Genomic DNA, 23,272 nt, shown 5'->3' with positions numbered 1-23,272 from the left:
ACTTGTATTTAATCAAGTGTCATCCAGCTGATGACAGACAGACTGACAGGCTTCATGCACTAACACAGACACTGACAGACAGGTGATGGTGATGGCCAGTGTCCCGCCTTCATTCTGCTATGTGATACAGTAAAGCAGGCTTCAACCACCACGCCACGCCACGCCACGCCTCCCCCTCCCCAATAGATAATCCTTCCTAATTCTCTGCTTGCCCATGCCAGCTTCTCCAAATTGTGATTGACTGCTGTCCCAAATGGTGTGTGTGTGTGTGCGCGCACTTACACGTGGCCCCTCCCTCACTCCCTCTCCCCTCCTCTGTGCCTACCGCCTAGATTAACTGGATCAGTTTTGGGTTTCAGGATCTCTTATACTGACCACACACACACATGAAAACACAGGGGGCGGTCGGCTGTTTTTGGCCCTTGGTGACGTGCTATTGGACCCCTAACAGTCTGGGCTGCCATCTGTCACAATATAGGGAGAAAGAAAAAAATAACCCACGCGCACAGCAAATGTTTGTTTTTGTGTACATACAGCACGACGTGCTGATGGCCCGCTCTTTGTCAACATTGTAGAGAGATCCACATTCATCCCCTCTGTCGTCTGTACCTGCTGAAGTGTCCTTGAGCAAAAACAAAACTCTCCTTTTACTGAGCATGAATAACTAATTTGGCACCACTTTTTTTTTTACCTTTTTTACTTTTTGTTTTCCTCGTTTTCATATTCATAGTCATATTGCTCCACAGTACATGACAGTTATTCATATTACTGCATAGCAAACAAATGTTATTGTAACTTGACAGCACTGATTTTGATTTTGTGCATTTAAATGTGTATGTATGAGTTTATGGTCTGTGTGTGTTCATGGTAGCAGACGGTTGCGAGCAGTATTGTGCTCAGGGTAGTGTGGCTATAGTCTGTGTTGACTACAGGAGAAATAGCACGAGTCTCTCTCTCTCTCTTTCTGCCCTCCTCTCTCTTCATCTTCCTCTCATCCCCTTGGTGTCAGGCGGATGAATGTTTGGCTATCTCTCTCAGTCAGCAGCAACGTCGGTCTTTCATCATCTGTCTTTTTGCTCATTCTTTCATTCCTCTGAAAGAATGTCAGACTAGTCTATCACTTCCTCCGTGCCTTAGACCATCCATCCCTCTGTCTGTCAGATTAGTATCTATCTCTCCTCTGCCTTTTTTGTCAATCCGTCTCTCCATCACTACGCTCTCCTTCTTTGTGTGTCCTGTGTGTGTGTGAATCAGAGTGTGTTTGTTTGTGTGCTTTTCAGTGCACTGCTGGTCGTGTGTGTGTGTGTGTGTGTGTGTGCCAGATTGCTATCTTCATCACCCCTGCTTTATCCCTTTGCCTTTCCTCCCCCACTGAGTGTGCATGGTGTGAATCAAGGTCAGTGGGGATCTGTTGGCAGACAACACCCCCACCCTCCTGGTCAACCACTCCCCCTGACACACACACGCTCAGAGGGTGTGTGTGTGTGTGTTGTGCCCGGCATGCAGCCATCTCGATGTCCCTGCTATGCCTACCTCAGCTCAGTTTAGCTCAGCTCAACTCAGCTGCGGATTAATTACTGGGGAACCCACCGCGTCTCTGACCTCCACTGTCGGACTAATTGAAATCTAATTGAATTGTGCTTGTCTAGACTAATGAAACCCCGCCACTGAAACCACCAGTCTTTTAGCTGTAGCTGCGTGCTGATAGCCACCCAGCTGCACGGTGCCTCTTTGTTTTGATAGAAAAATAGATGGAGGACAGAAATGTGAACAGATGAACAAAGGGAGTGGATGGATGGGTTTGTAACATTTGCTGGTTGAATGACTAAAAGACACTCATTACACATAATTAACAGTCTGCAGTGGCAGAAATTATGTAATGTGATTTGTATCTGAAAAGTGACTCTGTCAAGCAATACTATCAGACCTGACTGGGGGAGCGTTTGTGTCACACACCAACAGTGCAAGGGTGGGTGGGGTTTAGAAATCTGTATCCCATTAAACTGCTCAATAACCAGGTTTTTGAGCAGTATAATTCACTTTTGAAACGGTCTTGTTTTCAGTCATACTTCGACCTGTGTGCAGCAGTCTGTCTTGATAGCATTTGGATTGAGTGTAAAGAGTCGTGTGCAGGTTTGTCCATATTTAAGTCTTTCCCTTTCCAACTCAGTCAAATTCTTACTAATACAAGGAATTTCATTGAGCACACCAAGGTTTAGCATCTTTGCTGTGTTTCAGCACCAAATCCTCTGTGAAATCAATAAACGGGTAAACGTCAACTTTTTAAACATAGAGAGACAAAATAAGACAATTCATTCTCTGTCATCAGGATTTGTGCAGTTTTTTCCGAGGACTGAACTATGGAGGCTTCCTTGCTCAAGCAAGTCCATTTCCAGTTGCCTTTGTTCAACTAATTGCCTGTGGTTAAAGTCATGTACTTCTTTCTCCTACTGTACACACTTGTGAGCACAGTGTTATGGTCCAAGATTGCTTCACTTGGTCAGGTTGAGGGTATAGTGATCTAGCTAAAGACCACTGAGCTCAAATTCTGAAAGAGTCATTCGGGGAGCATGAGTCATCATTTTCACACATGACTGGCCACCAGAGTCCAGACCTTAACCTGACTGAGAATATTTGTGATGTGCTGGCGAAGACTTAACACTGTGCTCCAGATTTTCCATCATAAATACAAGATCTTGGCTAAAAATAACGGAAAGGACATTTTTTTGTGTCCAAACTCGACCAAAGCCTGATGCAGTGAGTGTAAGCTGTTCTTAAGTTTGTGTTTCCCTCACCACCAACACCCAACTGTTAGCATGGTTACTGTGAATGACCGTCATTATGCACATAGATGTGAAATAAAATGATACATGGACTGCCTCAGTTAATGTGACCAAACCCCACCCAAACCTAAAATCTTTAAAAAAAATTTTATCCAAACCTGAGAAAACCAGAAACATGAGAAGCATATATAAAAAATTCTTCACAAGAGTTAAAGGAAGAAAATAATCTGCACATCTTTGACCATTCACATTCAAAAGTTATCATTAATGAAGTTATTGAAAGTGAATATTAGTTCAAATATATACATGTACAAATATATAAACTCATAGGGAGTCCATAATGGTGCAGGCTAAATAGCCTTTATACACACTAACTGTTAGAGCCACTTCCAGTATATTGAATTAAGGTATAATATGAATTTCATCATATAGCCAGCAATGATATTCATAGAAAAACCCATGCAGTCAATAATAATAGAAACAGATTCTGAAGTCTGGAGTATACAGTATACCCACAAGAGTGTCTATCTCCCCTATGGTTGGAGTTTTGAAGTACTGAGACTGAGTCTATTAGCTTCTCTACGATGGAACTCTCAAACAATTATACATTTAGCTATGGGCTTGCATATTCACTGTCTAACCACTCTGTAATTATTTTACATTTCGCTATTAGTATTGTTTGTTTGCTATTACATTGTTTTCTTTAGCTGTATTTGTCAGGTGCCATTGAGTTCCTTGAAAGGTACCTGATGTATATGTTTTTTTAAATTTTAAATGAGAGTCTGGCATTAGCCAGGCGACCATATTCTATTCTGCCTTACCGATTCAGACGTGGGATCTAGCCTAGATGTGGTCGTACGAACGTCGGCGCACGCTCCTGGTTAGACTGCTCACTGACAGGTGATGAGAAAGTGATGTGACGATGTGATTTCTGTGAAGAAGAAATGGCACAGACACCTGGCAGTCTGCATCCCCTCAGGCTGACAGTGGGAGATCCACAGTGCAGGAACAAAAAAATTAGTCCATACTAATAGGTCTGGAAAGAATGCAGGGAGAATTGTATCTCCCCCCCCCACCAAAAAAAACCCCCCTCCTTTTGAGAAAAAAACCCCACCATACCCAAACGTAAACAACCACAGCAAGGAAAAAAAACAAACACCCACAATGCCCTTGTTTCTCAAACTTCACAAAATTATGAAGGAGGAGGGGGGTGTTGAAAGCACTTTAGACACACAGGGAGGGCTGGGGCCCCAGGGAGCTGCTTGTTTTGTTGGGCCTTCTTTAGCTTTTAGCAGGTGAGAGACAGTGCCGTGTTTCCCTATAAGTTATTCATTTGACGTTTCCTCCCTTCTCAGCTCTTTGTAGGCTGGAATACATTAGCAACCTGGCAGAGTGGAGAGGATGCTAATGTGTAAGAGAGGAAGAGGCAGAGAAGAGGAAGAAAGGATGGGGGGGGGCAGTGGCGGGAAGGACACAGAGTCATTAGAGGAGTTGAAGAATAGAGCGAGAGGACAAGGCTTTATGATGTGTGGACTGAGAAGTGACCTTCCCTCTCACTTTCATCTTGGCTTTTTTTTTTTCTTCTTACCTTGCTCTCTGTCACACACACACACACACACAATATTCATTTTTCATCATCCTTTTCTCCTTTTCTTGTCTTTTTCCAGGTCCCCTTGCAGCCTGGCCAGTCTTTCAAGTTCACAGTCCTGGAAACTCTGGACCGTATCAAGGAGGAATTCCAGTTCCTCCAAGCTCAGTATCACAGGTACATACTTAAAAATTTGAATCATAATGGCATTTACATTGTGTTCATAAGCATTAGATCATTTCAAATCAAATGTTCCCTGTAGGTACAGTATGCACACCCATCAACTGTGGATGTGGTAATTACAGACAACATATTGTCATGTAGTTTAGAAGACATGGCTGTTGAATTCTTGAATGCACGGACCAATAAATATAAGGTGACAGCATGTAAGTGCTGTTGTTAAATCTTTATTACTACGCTGAGCGTTCAAAACATTGGATGGTGATTTGCAGCCCTACATATGATTTGTCGTACAGCTTTACACGAAATCTCTAAATCAACATCTTTGCTGAAATCCACGCATCAGCTTCCTTTTTAAAACAGGTGTAAGTTTACAGTACTTTCGGACTATTTCTACGACGAAGTTGATATTTTGTTTTTGCTGCGTTTTAAACCATATTCCACCTCTGTTATAATTAAAACCTCTGGGAATTATAATTTACCTCAGAAGATGCAATGAACTCATTCGTACGTGCGTGTGTGTGTGTGTGTTTGTTTGTTTGTTTGTGTGTGTGTTCCTGAGCAGCCTGAAGCTGGAGTGTGAGAAGCTGGCCAGTGAGAAGACTGAGATGCAAAGGCACTATATCATGGTGAGTCCCAAAGATATCGATCACAACTGCTGTGTGAACTCTTTCATGATAGAAATGATAGTATCCGTCTCTAATATCTTTCCACAACCAAACTTGTGCTCAAAACACACTACAGTTTAAAAGGTTGCACAATGTACAAAGTTGTGCAAAAATCTGGTATAACTGTGTTATCTGTTTTTCCGCTGTGTGCTGTGTAACTTCCGCTCTCCTACATCTCCCGGATTTGTAATATTTTTGTTTTTTCATAGCTCTCCCTGTATTATTCCCACCTCAGTCCCTCTTCTGCGCTCTGTCTATCACTCTTGTCTCTCTCTTTCTCCTCTCTCTGTGTTTTCTCTCTTGCGCTAACAGTCTGAGCTCCCTCTGTGTCTTTGCATCTGTGCGACTAAAGGCTCACATGTATCGTAAGCCTTCGTCTGTGGTACAAAACCCACACAGAGCCAACCGGAATACGATATGTACCATCTGTTAAGCTGCTCGCATTTCATAAACCTGGGAAAGCAGGCAGGATCAGGGCCGTAAGCTAGATAGACACACAGATGGATAGAGAACCAGAGAGGCAGAGAAACTGACAAATAGTGTGTGAGAGAAAAGTGAGCAGACAGACAGGTGAACTGGCAGACAGACAAATGGATGTAGAAGCACACAGAGAGACTGGCAGGCAGGAGATAAACAGATAACGCGTGCACACACATATAAACACTTCTCACTATAGTTGTGAATAATGGCTTGTCTAGTTCCTGATTGGTCCTGTCTGCTGTCAACACCTCAGGACAATAAAAACTGATGATGTACTTGAGAAGCGGGTGTTAAATTTGCCAAAATACCAAAATACTATTTGCAAAATGTATAAAGGAAAACCACAAGCAGAGGTGTTCTGTACCCGAATTACCACCGACTGTGAGGTTCACAGCTATTGCTGCAACCAATGATTATTTTTGTCAAGCTGTTATTTTCTCGATTCATCGATTAGTTGCCTGCGCCGTAAAATGTCAGAAAATGTTGATCAGTGTGATGATCGAACCTTGAAATGATGATGTTCTCAAACGTCTTGTTGGTTCACAAACCAAAATTACTCGGTCTGAATGATTTCTTGATGACGTGGAGCAAAGAAACCAGAACATATTCACATTTGGGAAGCAAACAAATCAGAGATACTGTTTGCCTGTGGCCAAGTGGAAAGGGAACTTGACTTGTAACCAGAGGGTCGCTGGTTCAAATCCCCACCTGGCCAAAAAGGGCTGGGGTACCCCTGAGCAAGGTACCCAACCCCCAATGCTCCCCGGGCGCCACTCAGTGTGGCAGCCCACTGCTCCTAATTCAAGGATGGGTCAAATGCAGAGGAATACTTTCCCTAAGGGGATTAATAAAAACTAACTTTAAACTTTAATAATCAAAATAGTTGACAAATAATTTGATAATCAATTAATAATCTATTTATTGATTAACCTACTCACAGCAGCCCCTTTTTAAACAAATAGCAAAATAAACTGTTTAACAAGTTTTAAGTGGCACAAACAGTCACTATAATATAGTGATTGAGTTTGACGTTGACGTGGGACAAACGTGGGACATGTGGACACTCATGAACTATTCCAACAACACATAGGATTAGCAATTATTAAATGTATAATAGAGATGAGGAATTGTACAATAACTGCACAACAAGTCTGTGAAGGTTCTCAGTCAACAACAACGAATCTGTACAATTGTACAACAAAAAAACCACGTGGAGGTTTTGCTAATGGCACCAACCTGCCCAAACAAACAGCTTATCTGAACTCTTTTTATAAACGTAGCCCTATTATTCTGAAACTCAAAGTGCTTCTCGATACGGAAGAAAAAAAGACACCCGCGCATAATAAATATTGCACAGTGGAAAACACACGCAAAGAAAATCACAGACCTCTCAAAAACAGCCACTTCCTTAATCTCAGGCACTGCTCATTTTAGCTGTGGTTTCACACAATTACTGTGTGGAGCAAATAGCTCAGACTAACATCCACCTTCTGCTGATACAAAAGGACTGGTGCAGTGCCAGCAGGGATGCTCTTATGTGACTTCAGACGAGCAAATGAATGTCATTTAATTTAACTTTTTTGTGTCATTATTTGATTTAATTTTAAAATTGACCAATCATTTCCTCCACAAAAGAGAGGCTTTCCTCTATGCGTGATCCTCTTTCTTACTTTTGTTAATCCTGAAATTAAAGAAGTGGTACAAAAGCACACAAATATCCGCTTTACAATGAATCTGCCATGAGTAGTTCCCTATGGCAGATGCTTATGCACTATATAGACTACATTAGTTGAGCTGTGGCTCACTGTGTCTTAGAGCATGGCTAGTAGTAGTAGCACAGTGCTATGCTGCTTCACAAGCACAGTTAAGAAATGAGTGGGAGGAGAGTGAGAGAGAGGCTCAAACGGAAGGATAGCTTGAGAGGAAGAAAGAGCTCAGACTGTGTCAGACAAAAAAAAATAACAGTGCTGCTGAGGGAAGGATGCAAAGGGAGGCAGCGATAAAGCGAATAAAAGAGGAATCAGAGAGAGAGAGAGTGATAGAGGCAGAAGAGAGATACACAGGGAGAGAGAGAGAGCGAGAGAGAGAGAAAGTGATACCGGCGACAGAAGAGGGGAAAGATTGTGTTATTTTTTTCTTTAAAAAAGGAACAACTGGATGTGTGAGAAGGAGAAAGAGATTGTGTGTGTGTGTGGGTGAAATGAAAAGAAAGAGAGATAGAGCGAAAGAGAGAGAGAGGGTGCATGCACAGACACGTAAATAATGTGAAGCAACAACGGACTGGCTGCGCCCACAGAGGAGATAACCCAGAAGGCTATATTTAGCTCGTTAGTCCTGTCATCCATACTGAGGCCTGTTTCCGCAGGCAGGGGCTCCGCTCACTACGCTGCACTGCTCCTGCCTTTACTATTTATCAGTCGTAAGCTCAATACTAGGGTGAGGAAAGTAGTGAGATGGTTATGCAGGATTATGGCTGACGCATGTTGAGTTCTTTTCAGGTGAACGTTGAAGAAATGCATAACAAATGCACGTTGTTTGTCTAAAGGTGGCCACGTGATTTTCATGTCAGTCAGTGTGTTTACATGCATGATAAAAGTCCGATTTTTCAAACACGTTAGACTGACTAAAATCGAGCTAGTCTTAGTCAGACTAACATATCTGGATAATGCGATTCATAGTCTGATTACGCCTGTATGTATACGCTTAGTCGGACTGGAGATGTGCTGACGTATAAACTGTAGTACTGTTGTCGGTGATCATACATCAGCAGCGGCGGCGTCTTTCCTCGGACAACACAGCAACCACAAGAGCCATACTCAATCTAATTTGTGTAACATGTACAGCAGTCACGAAACATACAGAACCACGACATTATCCATGTCACCGATTTCAGTTTGTCTGATTTCCTGTCTTAGTCAGACTACGGCCTTAGCTCTATTAAACTGTGCATGTAAACAAACTGATTGTTTTGTTGTTTTGACAGTGTGGTCTCATGCTTAAAAACTAGGGATGTTCCGATCAGCTTTTTTGGTCCGTGGTCCCAATTAGATCTCTTTGCTATTGTATATCAAGTCCCTATCCAGCGCTGTGCAGTGGGTGCACAGTAAAATAATATTCCTGACTGAAGTTACGGCATAAAAAGACTCCTGGCATCTGCCTGCGACTGCTGCTGCTGTGAGGCTGCAGGTACTACAGCTGGTAGGGAGTTGACTTTTGTAACACTGATGAATGAGGTTACCCACAGTGTCCCCACTTTGAGCGTTAAGTATGGACGTGTGTGCGCGCTGCAGCGCTCAGGGCAGAGAGGACAGAGCCACCTGAAGCCAACCAGAAATAAATTGTATTAAAATATGAACAATTAGATCAAACACCGGTAAGATGTGTGCCTTTAATGAAGCCCTGCTACAGGCTACAGCTAAGCTACATGAAGGACCTGCTCACAAAGTGCATGTGGAAAACTCGTCAGCCGCTGTGCAGGATCGGGGTGGTTTGCTATTGACAGCCATTGGTGTTTTTAACAATGGCAAACATTCTTTCCTCAACAAGTAGTTTTTTTTTTTTTACCCAACAATCTTTCTTCAACCCTAACCAAGCCATCTGTGTGTCATAACCTAATATATAACTGTCAGACTAGTTTTATTATTATTTTTAGTCTGAGGTTTTGGTAGGTGCTGACACAGAATCTCATTCTCAGTGTTGGCATTAGATTAGAAAGCTCCTTTAATAACACTCTGAGGAGCAGTAACAAGCAATTTTGTAATATAGCTTTGACGACTTGTTGCATTTGGCACCATCGCGTCTCAGTGTTCTTAAAATACCGTGCCACTGTTGTGTGATCGTGAGCCAGGTGGTGTGAGGAATGTAATGTTATTTTGATAATTTGACTGTTTTGTATTTTTATTCACAAAGCAAATCTTTCTTCATATCAGTTTGCTATGTTAATGATTGAGTAGAGGTGATTGAAATTGCATTTGTTTGTTTTTTTTGTCAGTTTAAGCAGAGAAAAACAAGAAGCGGAAGTGAGCCAATAATTGCAGTGATTTTATATTTATTTTGTCTTAAACAGAAGGTGATAGTTTCACTCTGCTGTGAGAAATCTCCTTATGGCATTAAACTTTTTCAAAGTTGGGAACTTTATTTTTCCCCACATTCACCAGTTAAATTGCAAATCTGGCACTGAGTATGTTTTACTAATTTCACGCTTGCTGAAACGATGCCACAGCCCTCTCAAATGTGTGTGCTGCTGCAGTTAAGTGGCACGGCAAGGTTTTGGATATACAGCACAGTAGTGTATGGCGGTGGTTTGCCTGGCAGACGCGCTTTCTTCAACTTTCTGGGTAGAGTATATGTTATAAGTTGGCTGTTCTACTCGACTGGCTCGTGTGTTTGTTTGTGTAGAGAGACACTGGCAGAGTGTAATGTCCAGAGTGTCTGTGAGCATCTTGCTTTTTTTTCCCCCAGCTTTTGTATTTATAATTCATGCCGCTCAGATTTCACTGCTCACCTCTGTCCTGGAATTCCTCTGTGTATTTTTTTAAATAAGCTTGCATTGTAGCCCAGACTAATCAGGGGGGCGTAGACGCGAATACCGTCTGAAGAGCCATATTCACCTCTGCTCACCCTGCTCTTTGAAAATGCCTTTTCCAAGAAGATCTGATAATGAGACTAAATTCTCATCTTGTTTTGCTGTGAAATTAAATAAATCGGAGAAATGAAGAAATGAGCTGCAGTGGTTCGTGCCGTTGCCTGATTCGGTCGGATCGTAGGTGTGAGAGTGAATGGTTGTTTGGCTCTGTGATGGACTGACAACCTGTCCAATGTGTGACCCCGCCTTTCACCCTATGTCAGCTGGGATTGGCCCCAGCGACCCCACAAACCTCATGTGGAGGATTAAGGCGTAGATGATGTGATTTTGAGTTATGGAAATTCACGTTCGACAAGCTTGCTTCCTCATATTGTGCATATTGGATATTTGATTTCTGCACCACTTTCATTCAGCACCTGCAGATTTTGACTCTTCTGCTTTTGTGCATTAAACTGATCCATAAACGTAATGTTGGGTCACTTTAGTTAAAAACTAACATACGCTGACATTCAGTGACTATAAAGTGGCTCTGGACTGTTGCTTTATTAGTTATTGATTCCTTTGCTTGTTGATTTATTGTATTTTATTTCCTTTTACAAAGATCTTTATGTCTTTGTTTTGATTCTCCCAAATGGGGGTGTTTTATACTTATTATGATTTGGATATGATTATGAAAGGAATTTGGGTTTTTAAAGGCTAAAACGTCACCGCTATAAAAACCAAAGGAGGTTGATTACACAAGCAATTATTCTCAAACATCTTTGTTTGTAATAATACAGTCAAATATATTTACAGTCTCATTAGAACTATATTATGGCCTCAGTGTTTTGTCTCAAGTCTGCCATGGAGTCATTTGTGTGTGTGTGAACATATATCTGAGTCTATTCAGTACATCCCCTCAGGCAGAGATGTGAGTGCATTTGTTTCTTTGTGTGTGTGTGTGTGTGTGTGTGTGTAGATTAATGCGGTGCTCTCAGCCTCTTATTCCACTCGTAGCTCATCTGTCTGATTCAGGCTGACACGCTGTGCTCTCTTTAGCAACATTGCAGTCACAGACTGCTTGAGAAAGTGGAAAGAGACAGAAGAGGGGTAGAAAAGGGGGGAAGGACAGGACAGACACGAAGAGCGGGAGTAGGACTAATAAAGGAAGTGAAGAGACGGGGAGATGGAGACACTGAGGGAGGATAAAAAAGGGCAAAAAAAATCAAACTTCAATAAAAAACAGAACAAGGACAATGGTGAATAAATGGTATATTATGATAGAGCAAAGGAGATGGTGGGAGGGATTAAATAGACGGATGAACTGAAGAAAAATAATCTAAGAAATAAGAAGAAGAAGAAGAACGAATTAAAGTGATGTAAGACAGTAGAGAGCAGACTCTGAAGAGGGCCTCCTCACTAAGCTAAGTGTCGCTCTGTGATGGTGGGAGTTGGCCGGGGGGATTTGATCAGGGCCAGATGAATGGAAGGATTGAGTCTGCTTTAAGAGTCTTAAACCTGTCTGAACTGTCTGGAGCCGGAGAAACAAACAAGGCAGGAGGAGGCATAAAGATAGACGAGGTCTCCCCCAGTGTTTGTACTGTACACACATGTGTTCGTGGACATAAAACCCCCTTCAGCTCGACGTCGGTGCTATCCAGTTGTTCCTTCTCTCCCTCTGATGAAACAGGCTGCAAGAGAAGCTGCAGTAAATGCTGAATGTGTGCCGTGACTGATTTAGTCGTCACCCGCTGACATGGCACAATGGAGAAGTGAGAGCCTGCTTACCTAACCTCTGATGTGGGTTAGCACAGCGTGCTAGTAAATGTTTTAACATCAATGGCATGTGTGTGTTTAAGCGTGTGTGTGTGTGTGTGTGTGTGTGTGTGTGGAGGGGGGGCGGAGGAGGACAGGCAGATGAAAGAGAGAAGCTCACCCAAGAGATACTGATGAACAATTGCTCCGGCTTTGGTTTTTACATCTGCACCTGTGTGTGACACATAGAGTACACGAGCATGTGTGCACGCACACACAAGACAAAACATAAGCTGCGTACACATGATGTAAGCAGCTCACACACATATTTTGGTGCTAAAAACATCCAATAAAGCCACACGTGCACCCACGCACAGTTGCGCACACACACCGGAATGTCCCATTTAGATAAATCACCTTTGATTAGACCCACTTTCTAAAGCTCATTTTAAAGTTTGCCAACGTTTTCTGCAGAATGCATATATATATATGTATATACATATACATATATATATACATATACACATATACATATACATATGTATATATACATATAATGTCGTCTGACATTCTCTCGGCACCATGGTGGTGGAGCAAGGGTCGGGGGGGAATGAAAGAGAGCAAACACTCCTCACAGATTGGAAGTGTGGAATGGAGGAGGGATACATGAGATTGAAGCAGGAAAGAGAGAAAGGGGGAGAGCAGCATGATGAGGGAAATGCAGGAATGCATTCTGTCCTTCTTGCCCTGATGATGACAGTGCAGTGTGCGTGTTATTAGTGGGAGATGCATGTCAGACGTGGGGTATGTTCGGACGAGTGGGACATTACCGTGCGATCAGATAAACAGGAATTACACCTCATTTATCTGAAGTAACCTGTCATAACATGCCAAAGAGCAGGTAGACATCATAATGGCAGTGAGTATGGATTATGGAACATTTTCTGTCAAGAAATTAAAATCGTTTCAAGCTTTGGAGATTTGATTCCCCTTAACTACACATATGCTTAGCTTAGTAGAGTTTTTCTGTTTTAACGCTTCAGGTTTTCCAAAAACACATTTTTCCTTCACAAAAAAAAATAAATTATTGGTTTTAAATGTACAGATGCTGTTTTGTGGAAAATTGAGAAGCATTCAAATGATCAACCATTAACACAGATTTACTGAAGTAAATAATATATTTGTGCTCATAAAGACTTGTCATTATGGTATAACGTCTGCCTCTTCATACTCTTAATTTCCTGGCTCTGATTAATGCATTTGGAATAGACAGTGGTACAATTATAGCACAATTTTGTATCATTACAATTCCTTTGATAAAAAGCAGTGATATTGAATTATCACAGCCTTGTGTTCACATTATCTATCAGTGTGAAGATATCTGATTATGGCACGAGGACACTCCAAACTAATGGATACAATAAGAATAGAAATAAATGACTTATTATTACTCTGTGGCCTTGCTGTTCTCATCACAATGTACTGAAATGTTTTATATTTTTACTTAAAGACAGACAAGAAAAAGAGGTGCATGCGCATGTATGGTGACGTGAATAAAAACATGTGTGACGTTTAAATCCTTCTTAAAAAAACTGACAGGAACACAGAGTAGTGCTCGTTGATCTTGGTCAATGATGTTACCCGGTTGGCTTAGAGTCCTCCTGTCAGGCTTAATACGTCTTTCTGTCATTACACACACACACACACACACACACACACACACGATTTGCAATCTGTCACTCACACATGCACACAACCCACATAGTTCTCAAACATGGCGCTGAATGACTACACAGTGTCACTACAGAGGGATTATATAAATCTAAACTGCTGCCATGTGAGGGGTGTGGGTTAATTAGAGGTGTGTGTGTGTGTGTGTGTGTGTGAATGATGCATACAATACAGTAGTGCGGTGTATTCTTTATATTTTCATATTTGGGTGTCTGAGCTTTAAAGGGATGGTTCTGATTTGTTTTGAAGTGCGGTTGCGTGAAATATTATAGCATGTATAGAGCACTGCCTTTGCTGTACACCAGCCTTGAATATGGATGCACTTCTATGTCAAGTCTTCAGTGTCTTAAGAATTAGTTTGCTGTCTTGTCTTGCTGTTAGATAACCCTTTTCTGCCTGGAAACTGAAATTAGTGTCACATTTGGCACTTTTCCAGGGCTCAGCTCGACTGCACGCTTCGGGTATCAGGCACGTTGTGTTCCGTTACTCCATAGTACCTCCTCAACATGGGCGGGGGCGTCGTCGCGCAGCTGCACGAAACTGCCGTTTGACCTTGTTTTATACACGACACGAACATACAAACTAGTGAAGAGCAAAGCAGTTCTCTTCAGTGTTCTGAATCATTAGAAGCAGTTCATTAAAAACGCATGACCGGAGCCCAGACTCCGTCTGACACAGTCACTGAACTAAAACGCTGCAGACGGGGTTGTGATTCGGCTCGCGATCGCCAGCTTTCAGCAGTGCTGTCGCTAAATACACCAGATTACCTCTGTTAAATGTTGAGATTTTAGAAATGTCCTTGCTAAATGTTGGAGATGAACAGTTTGGCATTGTATGCTTTGATTCCCGTGTTGGAAGGCAGTCTGTTGACGTCACATTTTAGTATCAGCTCAGCTCGCTTGGGACCTCACCAGAGTAGGTACTAAATACTATGTACTATGGTCAGGCTAGAACTGTGTTGTGAAAAAGTGCTATTTGTGTACTGCACACTTTCCTGCACCACAGTCCAGAGAGAATCAGTGATTTTTAGGTTTTAGAAGCGTTTCTTTATGGATTTTGGTGCAGGAGAATGAGCACTTTACAAACTTCAGTATCCTGATGGAGAGAAAATGCGGCAAATAAAGGGCCAGTGTGTAAGAGTTTGTCCGACAGCTATACTTAGATTTTAATAACCTCCCCTTCTTCTCCAGATTGTCAGGCTACTACAGTGACATTTGTGTACCAGAAAGGATGTCGTTCTCCTTTGCGTAACAAGCTGCTGCTTCAAAACATGAACTGCACACTCTGTCTGGTTTGTGTGTTTGGTCTGCGACACAAACACTTAAAGTACGGTAAAGTACAGTCAAGCTACAAGCCAAACAGTAACACTGGCAGCCGCCAGATTGAAATGTAAATGATGTGTTTACAAAACTGTGATGTAACATTAGTGGTGACTGTTACCACACTACACTAACACAGTTACAGACTACTGAGCACAGCTGTGACTGCAGTACAGTCCAGACTTGACTCCCACAGAGCGTTGTCACTGAGGCAAAACAGTACAATTGTCTCTTCACTGTTGTCTGGTCTACACCCACAGGACAACTGTTATTACATTTTCACGAAATTAGTCGATATATTTCTGCCATGTTTCAAGAGAGGCGTTAACCGGTCCAGTCTGAATATACTCAGTCATCTTAAAACAACAACTCGTCACAGTATGATATTTCAAATCTCCCTTTCAAAAAGGAAATTGCACTGCCATAGTGCTACAGGTCTCAAGTGGAAGTACAATGAGTAACATTTACACATGAAATAAACTACTAACCTGCCACTTTCAGAAAAACGTGCAACTTAACTTGCCTTTTATTGTATTTGACCAAGAATGTGTAATATGTAAGTGATTCATTCTGTAATGGACTGGTGTCACCCAAAGTGTACTTCAAGTACCTGGAGTAACGTGGTAACAAGGCAATCAGAGACAGTCACGCAACAAGCCTCTGTCGGTCTATGTGTAACAGACTCTGTGGCGCAGGGTCAAAATTCTAAAAGAGTTATTCTAACAAGCCTCTGTCGGCCTCTGTTGCTCATATTACAAGCAAGTGCGGAAGACAGCACCACCAAAAACATTATTATTTGAATATTGTTATTATTTTTTTGTTTTAGCAGAGCTTTTTTAGCTGGATGCCACTCAGGATGCAAGTTGCAGCCCTTATTTAACTTGGGACCAGCACTAGGAATACACTGGATGTGGCTCCCCCATGGGCTGGTGTCAATTTAGAGTGTCCAATTAGCCCAGGCAATGGGGAGCAATGTGGTACCCTAGCCCTTGATCTGTCAGGATTCAAACCACAACCCTCTGGTTGCCAAGTTCCCTTTCCTCTAAGCCATGGGCTGCACCTATTGTTTTTATTATTATTATTAGTAGTAGTAGTTGGTTACCACTCTCAGAAAGAAGACCCCCTGTGTGTGCTTCGGTTTTCTCTGGATTCTCCGGTCTCCTCCCACAGCCCAAAAACATGCAATATGGGCATTAGGTCAAATTGGATACTCTAAATGTGAATCACTCTCAGTGTGAGTGTGAATGGGTGTCTCTATGTGGCCCTGACTGGCAAACTGTCCAGATTGTACCCCGCCTTTCGCCCTAAGTCAGCTGAGAGTGGCACAGCACCCCCTGTGACTCTCATGTGGAGGATAAAGCGGTAATCAATTATTACTTACTTACTTTTAACGTCAAATACCGTTTGGGTTGTGTCATCTTGGGTACCGCTTCACATGGTCACATTTAACGTGGACATTTGATAAATACAGTTTAAGTTTTAATTTAGTTCCTTGTGCTCTTTTATTCCATGGCAATGCATTTACTTTGCTGCTTCTGGTACTTTCCTATGGCTTGTATCCAAGGTCAGAGACAAGTGACCTATGTGTTAGTCTTGCATGAAGGAACTGTTGACAAACCATTGTTGGCACGACATACCAAATGTTAGAATGTACTTTACTGTTCCTTGTAGGAGTTCTCTTTTCTTTTGCTTTGGCTTTTCTTTATCCTGAGAGAAATGTGGCTTAAGAAAAATGTTCTTCTATGAGTGTTAAATGGACTGAAGTGAATGGCATTTTTAATTAAACAATCAATGGAACTTGGTGGAAGCCAACCGAACACTTCTCCCCTCAGTCCACTGACTCTCAGAAATGCAGAGTGGCAGCATCAAGGCTACTTTTACTGTCGCCAATCCAGACCTGTTTTTTTCCCCCCTCCGGCTTTACAGAGCACTGTTCCCGTCATACTTTTATTAAATTCCTGTCATGCTGCTTAAACGCAGTCAGCTGCTTCATTTTGGTCCATAGTGGGGAGCTACTGAAGTGAGCTTTGTTCATGGGAGGTTGTATTTAAATGCTAGGGCCCCCGTTTTTGCACTATAGCTGCTTCTGTCGTGGCCCAAAGCGAGACACTAAATGGAAAGAGGATGTTGGAGGGGAGGCAATGAAAGAGGAGCGTGTGAATAAGAGAAACAAAGTAATGACAGAGATGTGGAGAGGCTGATGCTAGAGATGGAGGGAGAATTAAAGAGACACAGGATTTGAGTAAAAGAAAGCAGGGGAGTGCCGGGGAGAGGTGTAATGAAAGAGAGGTGAAGAGAGGGGCTGATGGGTGATGGAGACAGAGGGAGAAAAAGATGGAGAACAAAGAGAGATGTCACATGTCTTTGATGTTGAGAGGAGTGTAGCAGAGGCAGATACGGGGACACGACTATGGCTCAATCCTGTTACGTGTGTTTCCAGGTGTGTGTAGTATGTGAGAATTCTCACATGAGAAAGACATTTTCCAAACTTCCTGCATGTTGTTGTGTCCGTGTAAACATCACGTGTCCATGTCAATGAACAAGAAGAGGGAAAGAATAGAAAGAAAAAAAACACACGGAGGACATAAGGCTGACAGTGGGAGAAAGACATCAGGAAGTATAGATATAGCACGTGACAAGGACAAGAGAGAGCACAGTGAATCAGCCAAGTATAAAATGAGAGAGCATGAAATAGAGAGAGAACATGAAGGACAGGGATGATTGAAATGACTGTCGGGAGAAGGAGTAAGACAAAAGAGAGTAAAGGACAGAGATGGAAATGATACAGTAGATGGACAAAACAAGGGGAGGGCAAAAGAGATCAAGTAATATGGATGGTAGAGGAGGGAAAATGCAAAGGAAGGTGAAATAACAAGCATTGACAGGAGAGTGCAAAGGAGAATGTGCTTCAGTGACAACGAAGAAACGGAGGGATAGAACGTATTCAAAATAACATTTAACAAATCTTGGTTTGGTTTGGTTTGGTTAAATGTTCAGTTTTCTTAATTAAAGCTCAACGTACCAACAATGTGACACTTTCTCAAACATAAATACAAGTAGAACCACAGGGAAATCTTCCGAGTTTTATTGTCTATTTCATTTCTTATATGCAGTATAAGGATACAAAAACTGATTTTCTTTTTCTTCATTCTAAATGATCGCACCTATATTTTAGACATGCGTCGGTATGATTTGACAGCTCTGCACCTAATAATAACGTTCACACAGTCTACTGAATTAGAGGTAGATAAATGGGTTCATACGCGGATCAAGACAAAGATAGCAAGTGAGTAAAAGGAGACAGGAAATAGACTGGAGGAGATGGACTGCAATGGAGAGTGAAAGAACGCGTGACAGTGGGGGGAAAGGAGAGCGGGATTAACTAGAGAGAAGGAGGGTGGAGAGAAAAGGCAAGCTGACAGCCTCTGAAAGATAGACAGGAGGGAGAGGGACACACTGAAAGAGGTGGAGAGGGAGAAGGGAGTGATTGGGTGAGAATGAGCAAGAGACTACAGCGAGGAAGCGAGAGAGTTGTGTCTCACTTTCATCATTCAGAGCGTTGCTCATCTGGCGGCAGAGGCTGCCTTTGTCACCACGAAGGATCCTCACTGTTACACACACACACATGTAGGAAACACACATTTCCAGTTTAGGGTCTCCTGGCATGTTGATTATACTATTAGTAAATTATTACAGAGATAGTGAAATATGTATATAATCTGTGTAATCTGTGTATAATTATTATAGTTTGGCACAAAAAGCTGACCCTGTCTCTTCCTCCACTTCCTCCACTGTAGACCATAGCTTTACATGATCCTGTCATTTTCTCTACCATCATGTATTCATTTTGTAATTCCTCATTTTCTTGTCACGTTTACAGGATTTAGTGACTACAATGTCTTACATATTTACTTATTTCCAAAACCTACCAGTTGTTTAATGTATAAATCACAGGGAGTGAGGCCATTTTGGGCATTTACAGACATTCTGACTGGTCCTCACATCTTTAAAGGGATTTTTGGTGGTTAAGACCTGGTTTTAGGGACTTGGGTTAAGGTAAGAGTTAGGATTAGTTTTTGTCTTGTTTTGTTTTTTTACCCATGAATGTTGTTCTTATAGATTCACGCCTGACTCATAACATAAGCCCGATCACCTCCACATGATTGTGGTCAGGTCTTTGTGTTTGCATATGTAGCTGCACCGAGCAGCAGAGATGTTGTGTTGGACTGACTTTAATGTGTGCCATGTGTCTCTGTCGTTTGTCTTTGTCTCCACAGTACTATGAAATGTCCTACGGGCTCAACATTGAGATGCACAAGCAGGTAAGATACTGAGCTGCGAAGCTGTTGTCTCTCTTCTCATTGTAGAATGAAGGTTTGTACTGTTTAGGTGGAGATTGTGCCTCATGTTCTGTGTAGATGTTGCATTTATTGAGTGGGGGAGAGGAGGTAAATGTGTTATTTACTCCACACAAACCTCGTTTGCCAGTGTGTCATTATGTGTGGGTGGGTGTGCACTGTATCTCCTGTTGCTGTCCTCTTTTATGTCGTGTGTGTACACGTGTATTGTATTTTTCATAATATACACTATATTGATAGGATAAAGCAGGATCACTTTCAGCTTTAAATTTATGTCGTGATGATGAGAACCCGGCAAGTGTTACAAGTGGTTTTAACACTCAGCAATAGACGGCTGCATTTATTACTTTCAGTAAGGTTCATTGCCCAGCACTGCAGTTTAACGCTGTATACCTATGAATGGAACATAAACACAAGTACTGTAGCATGGAAATAGAAGAGTTCATGGATTTGTGCGTATTCATATTGATCAAATATGCCTGTGATCTGATCTAAGAATGAAAATAATAGTCATACTATTGAAGTGGCTGGTTAAGATTTTAGCATCAAATTGGTAAATATTTTGCCTGGTATTACAGAAGTGGTTATTAAAATCACCCTTTGTGGAGACAGGTTGTATATTTCAACATTCTAGCGTATGTAAGTAGTGTCTTTGTTATGATTTGTCAGACACAGTGACGCCTTTTGTGGAGGGACTGTGTTTTTGCTTACAGGTGAGCCGGCATGGACAGAATAATAATTTGTTGCTGAGGTTGTTTGTCTCGTGTCATGTGATACCCTTGTTGGCTGTAATTAGCTGTGAATTCAGGAGGGACTGACAGTGAGTACGCTGCTGTTTAGGCTCATAAAGAAAATGACTGCTGAAGAGGAAACAGTCCACTGTGTTCACTCACTTCTCTTTGCAGCATTTTCCGTGATAACATTAATATAGAGCTCTTATATAATAACATCAAATTTGAAATAATAAAAAAGCTTATTCTACGCACACAGAGTGTCCTCTTATACCTCCCGTGTCTCACCCCTGGTGGGTTCATGTGCTAATGTTCATTTGTGCAGTATTTCTGGTCATAATCGTGAATCACCTGTAATGTCAGACTGTAATGCTGGAGAGTGTGTTCACAGTGGTGTATACTGCTGTCCTTCTCCCAGTATACAACCATTAACGGGGAATTAGGGGCCGTCCACATGTAAACGGGGGTAGGTGAATACGCACCCCTTTTTTGTTTTTTTTAAATCATATTGGCATTTTGTCCACACAGAAACAGCGTTTTTTTGAAAACAGTGTAGACAACAAATACGCTACTTTAGGGAAATGATGATGTCATAGTCCCATCTCTGACTTGCGTTGGCATTCACTCTCTTGAATGAAGTGTGTCTGCCTAATGCAGCGGTGGGAAATGTGGAACACTGTTCAGATTACCTAGGACATACGGCGTCCAATTGAATGCATACGTGCGATGGTCTACTTTTAGCTGCCGGGTGTTTTAGTTTGACTTTGAGAAATTCAATGTAACACAATTTCAGTTTACATGTCTTTTTAAAAGTCTGGCTTAAGTTGGACTTACACAGTAATTACATGAAGATACTGAGTGGCTCAGTAGACCAAATGAAATCACATCACGTGTGTACATGTTCTGCAAGTCAAAGGCAAACTGCAGACAGGAAAACAGTCACCCAATCAGATCAACAGACTGTAGAATGGTATCTTCCTTTATTTCTCTCTCTATATATTTGTAATGCTAACACAGAAGACAGGAGGGGATTTAAATTTTTCGCGATATACAATGAGCTCCCAACATGCACGACATAGACAATAAGAAAGCAGCTCATTGTTTGAAACAATCTCTAAAAAACGCCTACAAATGAAAGCCTCTTTACTCTGCACTTTAACCTCATAATCATTGTGTCATTTAGCTGTCAAGGTAATTATAGTACAGAAACATCAAACAGTGGGGCTCTGTCCAAATACAGAGATCAGTGTATACATACTTGCTCCTGGAAGAAGTTGTCCAATTAAATCGTCCAATTACTGGTTGGAGCATCTTCTAAAGTTTCATTTTCTTGTGTTGTCCGGTGCATTGTTGTTGGTTTGTTATCTATCCCTGAGTGTGTATACGCTCTGCTTGAGACACACACACACAGATATGCAGCAGTAGTGATGAATGAAATTGCCTGAGAAGCTTTGGCATCTTGATGTTAGCCAGCGTTTAATGTAAAGAGAACAAAATATCCAGGTCAGTCTGGAGAATGTTTTCAAAGCTCTGCCTTCATGTTCACTTTTCTCTCTAAAATTGGATTCCAAATGTTACGTTTGAAACTGAAATTATGTAAGATTGTCCCCCTCTCTCTCTCTCTCTCTCTCCACTCTTAGTCCAAATTCAGCTGTGCACAAGATGTGCACTGCTTTGGAAGGCAGGAAACCCCAAAGGGAATTTATGTTGGAATTGTTGCACTGCAAAAAAATGCATTAAAACAAACACACCATAAAATCACAGATGTGATTTTATGGTGTGTTCTCCTAATGCCACAACAGACACTACTAACAGAACCACATTTAGAAAGTGAGGGAGACGGACAGAATGAGAGAGACACATGGAAAGACTATTTAAAGGTATAGCTTTTGGGATTAATACAGTGCAGTTTGCTCTGTTTTACTTTCAAGCCATTTCAGTAGAATTTGTGCATGGTGTTCTTTAATTCTTAGAAAATAAACTTTTACCCAGCAGTGAAGGCAAAGAATGAGAACAGAGATAAGAGAGAAAAAAAGAGACATGAAGAAAAAAGAGGAAGAGAGAGAGAGAGAGAGGAAGATATCTGGCAGCAAAGACTAGTAGAACTGGACTGTCAGCTCTTGTCGCCAAAAAGAAGAAATGGACTGGGGTGCTGGCTACAGCTCTGAGAGATGGGAGGAGGAGGGGGGTGAGAGAGGGAAGCCAAGGAGGGGAAAGTATGGAAAATAAGAAGAGAAGAAAGGAGGTGGCGAATATGACAGGAGACCAAAGAGGTACAGTCAAGCGAATGAGAGGGGAAAAAAAGAATAAGATAAGTCTGGTGTCAGGAGCCAGTGAATGAGTCTGAGAAGAGCGAGGGGAGGGGTGGGGGATATGAGAAAGAGGAAAGGTGTGTTTGAGGAATGGGGAGAAAAGGAGCTTGGGAAAAAAAAAATCAAAATAGGGATGAAAGAAGAGGTGGTATGGGAATATGTGAGCGAGACATATGGTGGTAGTGAAAGAGGACTTACAGTATCACAGATGGAGAAAAGGAAATGGAGAAGCAGAAATTGTCAGAAAGAATAATAAGAAAGAGATCGTGTGATTGAATATCAAATGAAAAAAAAAACTGCCATCAAAGAGGATAGAACAAAAGAATGAAGAAGGAGAAAAGGTTGTAGGAAAAAAGGGATGTTACGATGGAGGATGGCCTAAAAAAAGGTAGTATGTGAGACTGCATGTAAAAAAACAAAGTGATGGTTGAGAGAGAGATTGGAAGAGTGTGAGAGCTGGGACGAGAGGAAAAGAGGGGAGAGAGATTAATTGAACGGATGAAAGAGGGTAAACAGGAAGGATGGAGCATTAGAAGAGAGACGGATAAAGACCTCAGAGAACAGATGAGGGGGAAAAGGGATGGCGATGAAAATAGGAGCCAAGAAAGAAAGCAATGGAAGAAAAAGGGAGAGAGTAGTGGAGGAGGAGGGCATCGAGGGAGGGAGGGAGGGAAGGAGGGAGGGGAGCTTTGAGTTGCAGTCAGAAATAATGAATCATGAATAGATTTAACAGTATCTGCTCTTATTTCCTCTCCTCCTCCTTCATCCCCCCAACAAAAAAGCTCCCTCCTAACATCCTGTCG

General features: G+C 41.8%; 1 protein-coding gene across 3 annotated transcripts in view; it reads left to right on the top strand.

Annotated features, from left to right (window-relative positions):
* The window catches only part of tle2b (TLE family member 2, transcriptional corepressor b), a 69,125-nt gene that overhangs the window by 6,642 nt on the left and 39,211 nt on the right, over positions 1-23,272 (top strand). For all 3 annotated transcript variants that reach the window (XM_044043298.1, XM_044043297.1, XM_044043299.1), the window contains exons 2-4: positions 4,451-4,548; positions 5,117-5,180; positions 19,346-19,390. In XM_044043298.1, coding sequence (XP_043899233.1) covers positions 4,451-4,548; positions 5,117-5,180; positions 19,346-19,390 — 207 coding nt within the window. The remainder of the gene's footprint in view (positions 1-4,450; positions 4,549-5,116; positions 5,181-19,345; positions 19,391-23,272) is intronic.

This window comes from Solea senegalensis, linkage group LG14 (assembly GCF_019176455.1).
Source record: "Solea senegalensis isolate Sse05_10M linkage group LG14, IFAPA_SoseM_1, whole genome shotgun sequence".
Taxonomy (NCBI): domain Eukaryota; kingdom Metazoa; phylum Chordata; class Actinopteri; order Pleuronectiformes; family Soleidae; genus Solea; species Solea senegalensis.
Note: the sequence above shows the minus strand (reverse complement) of the source record. Positions and strands in the feature narration are given on the sequence as shown.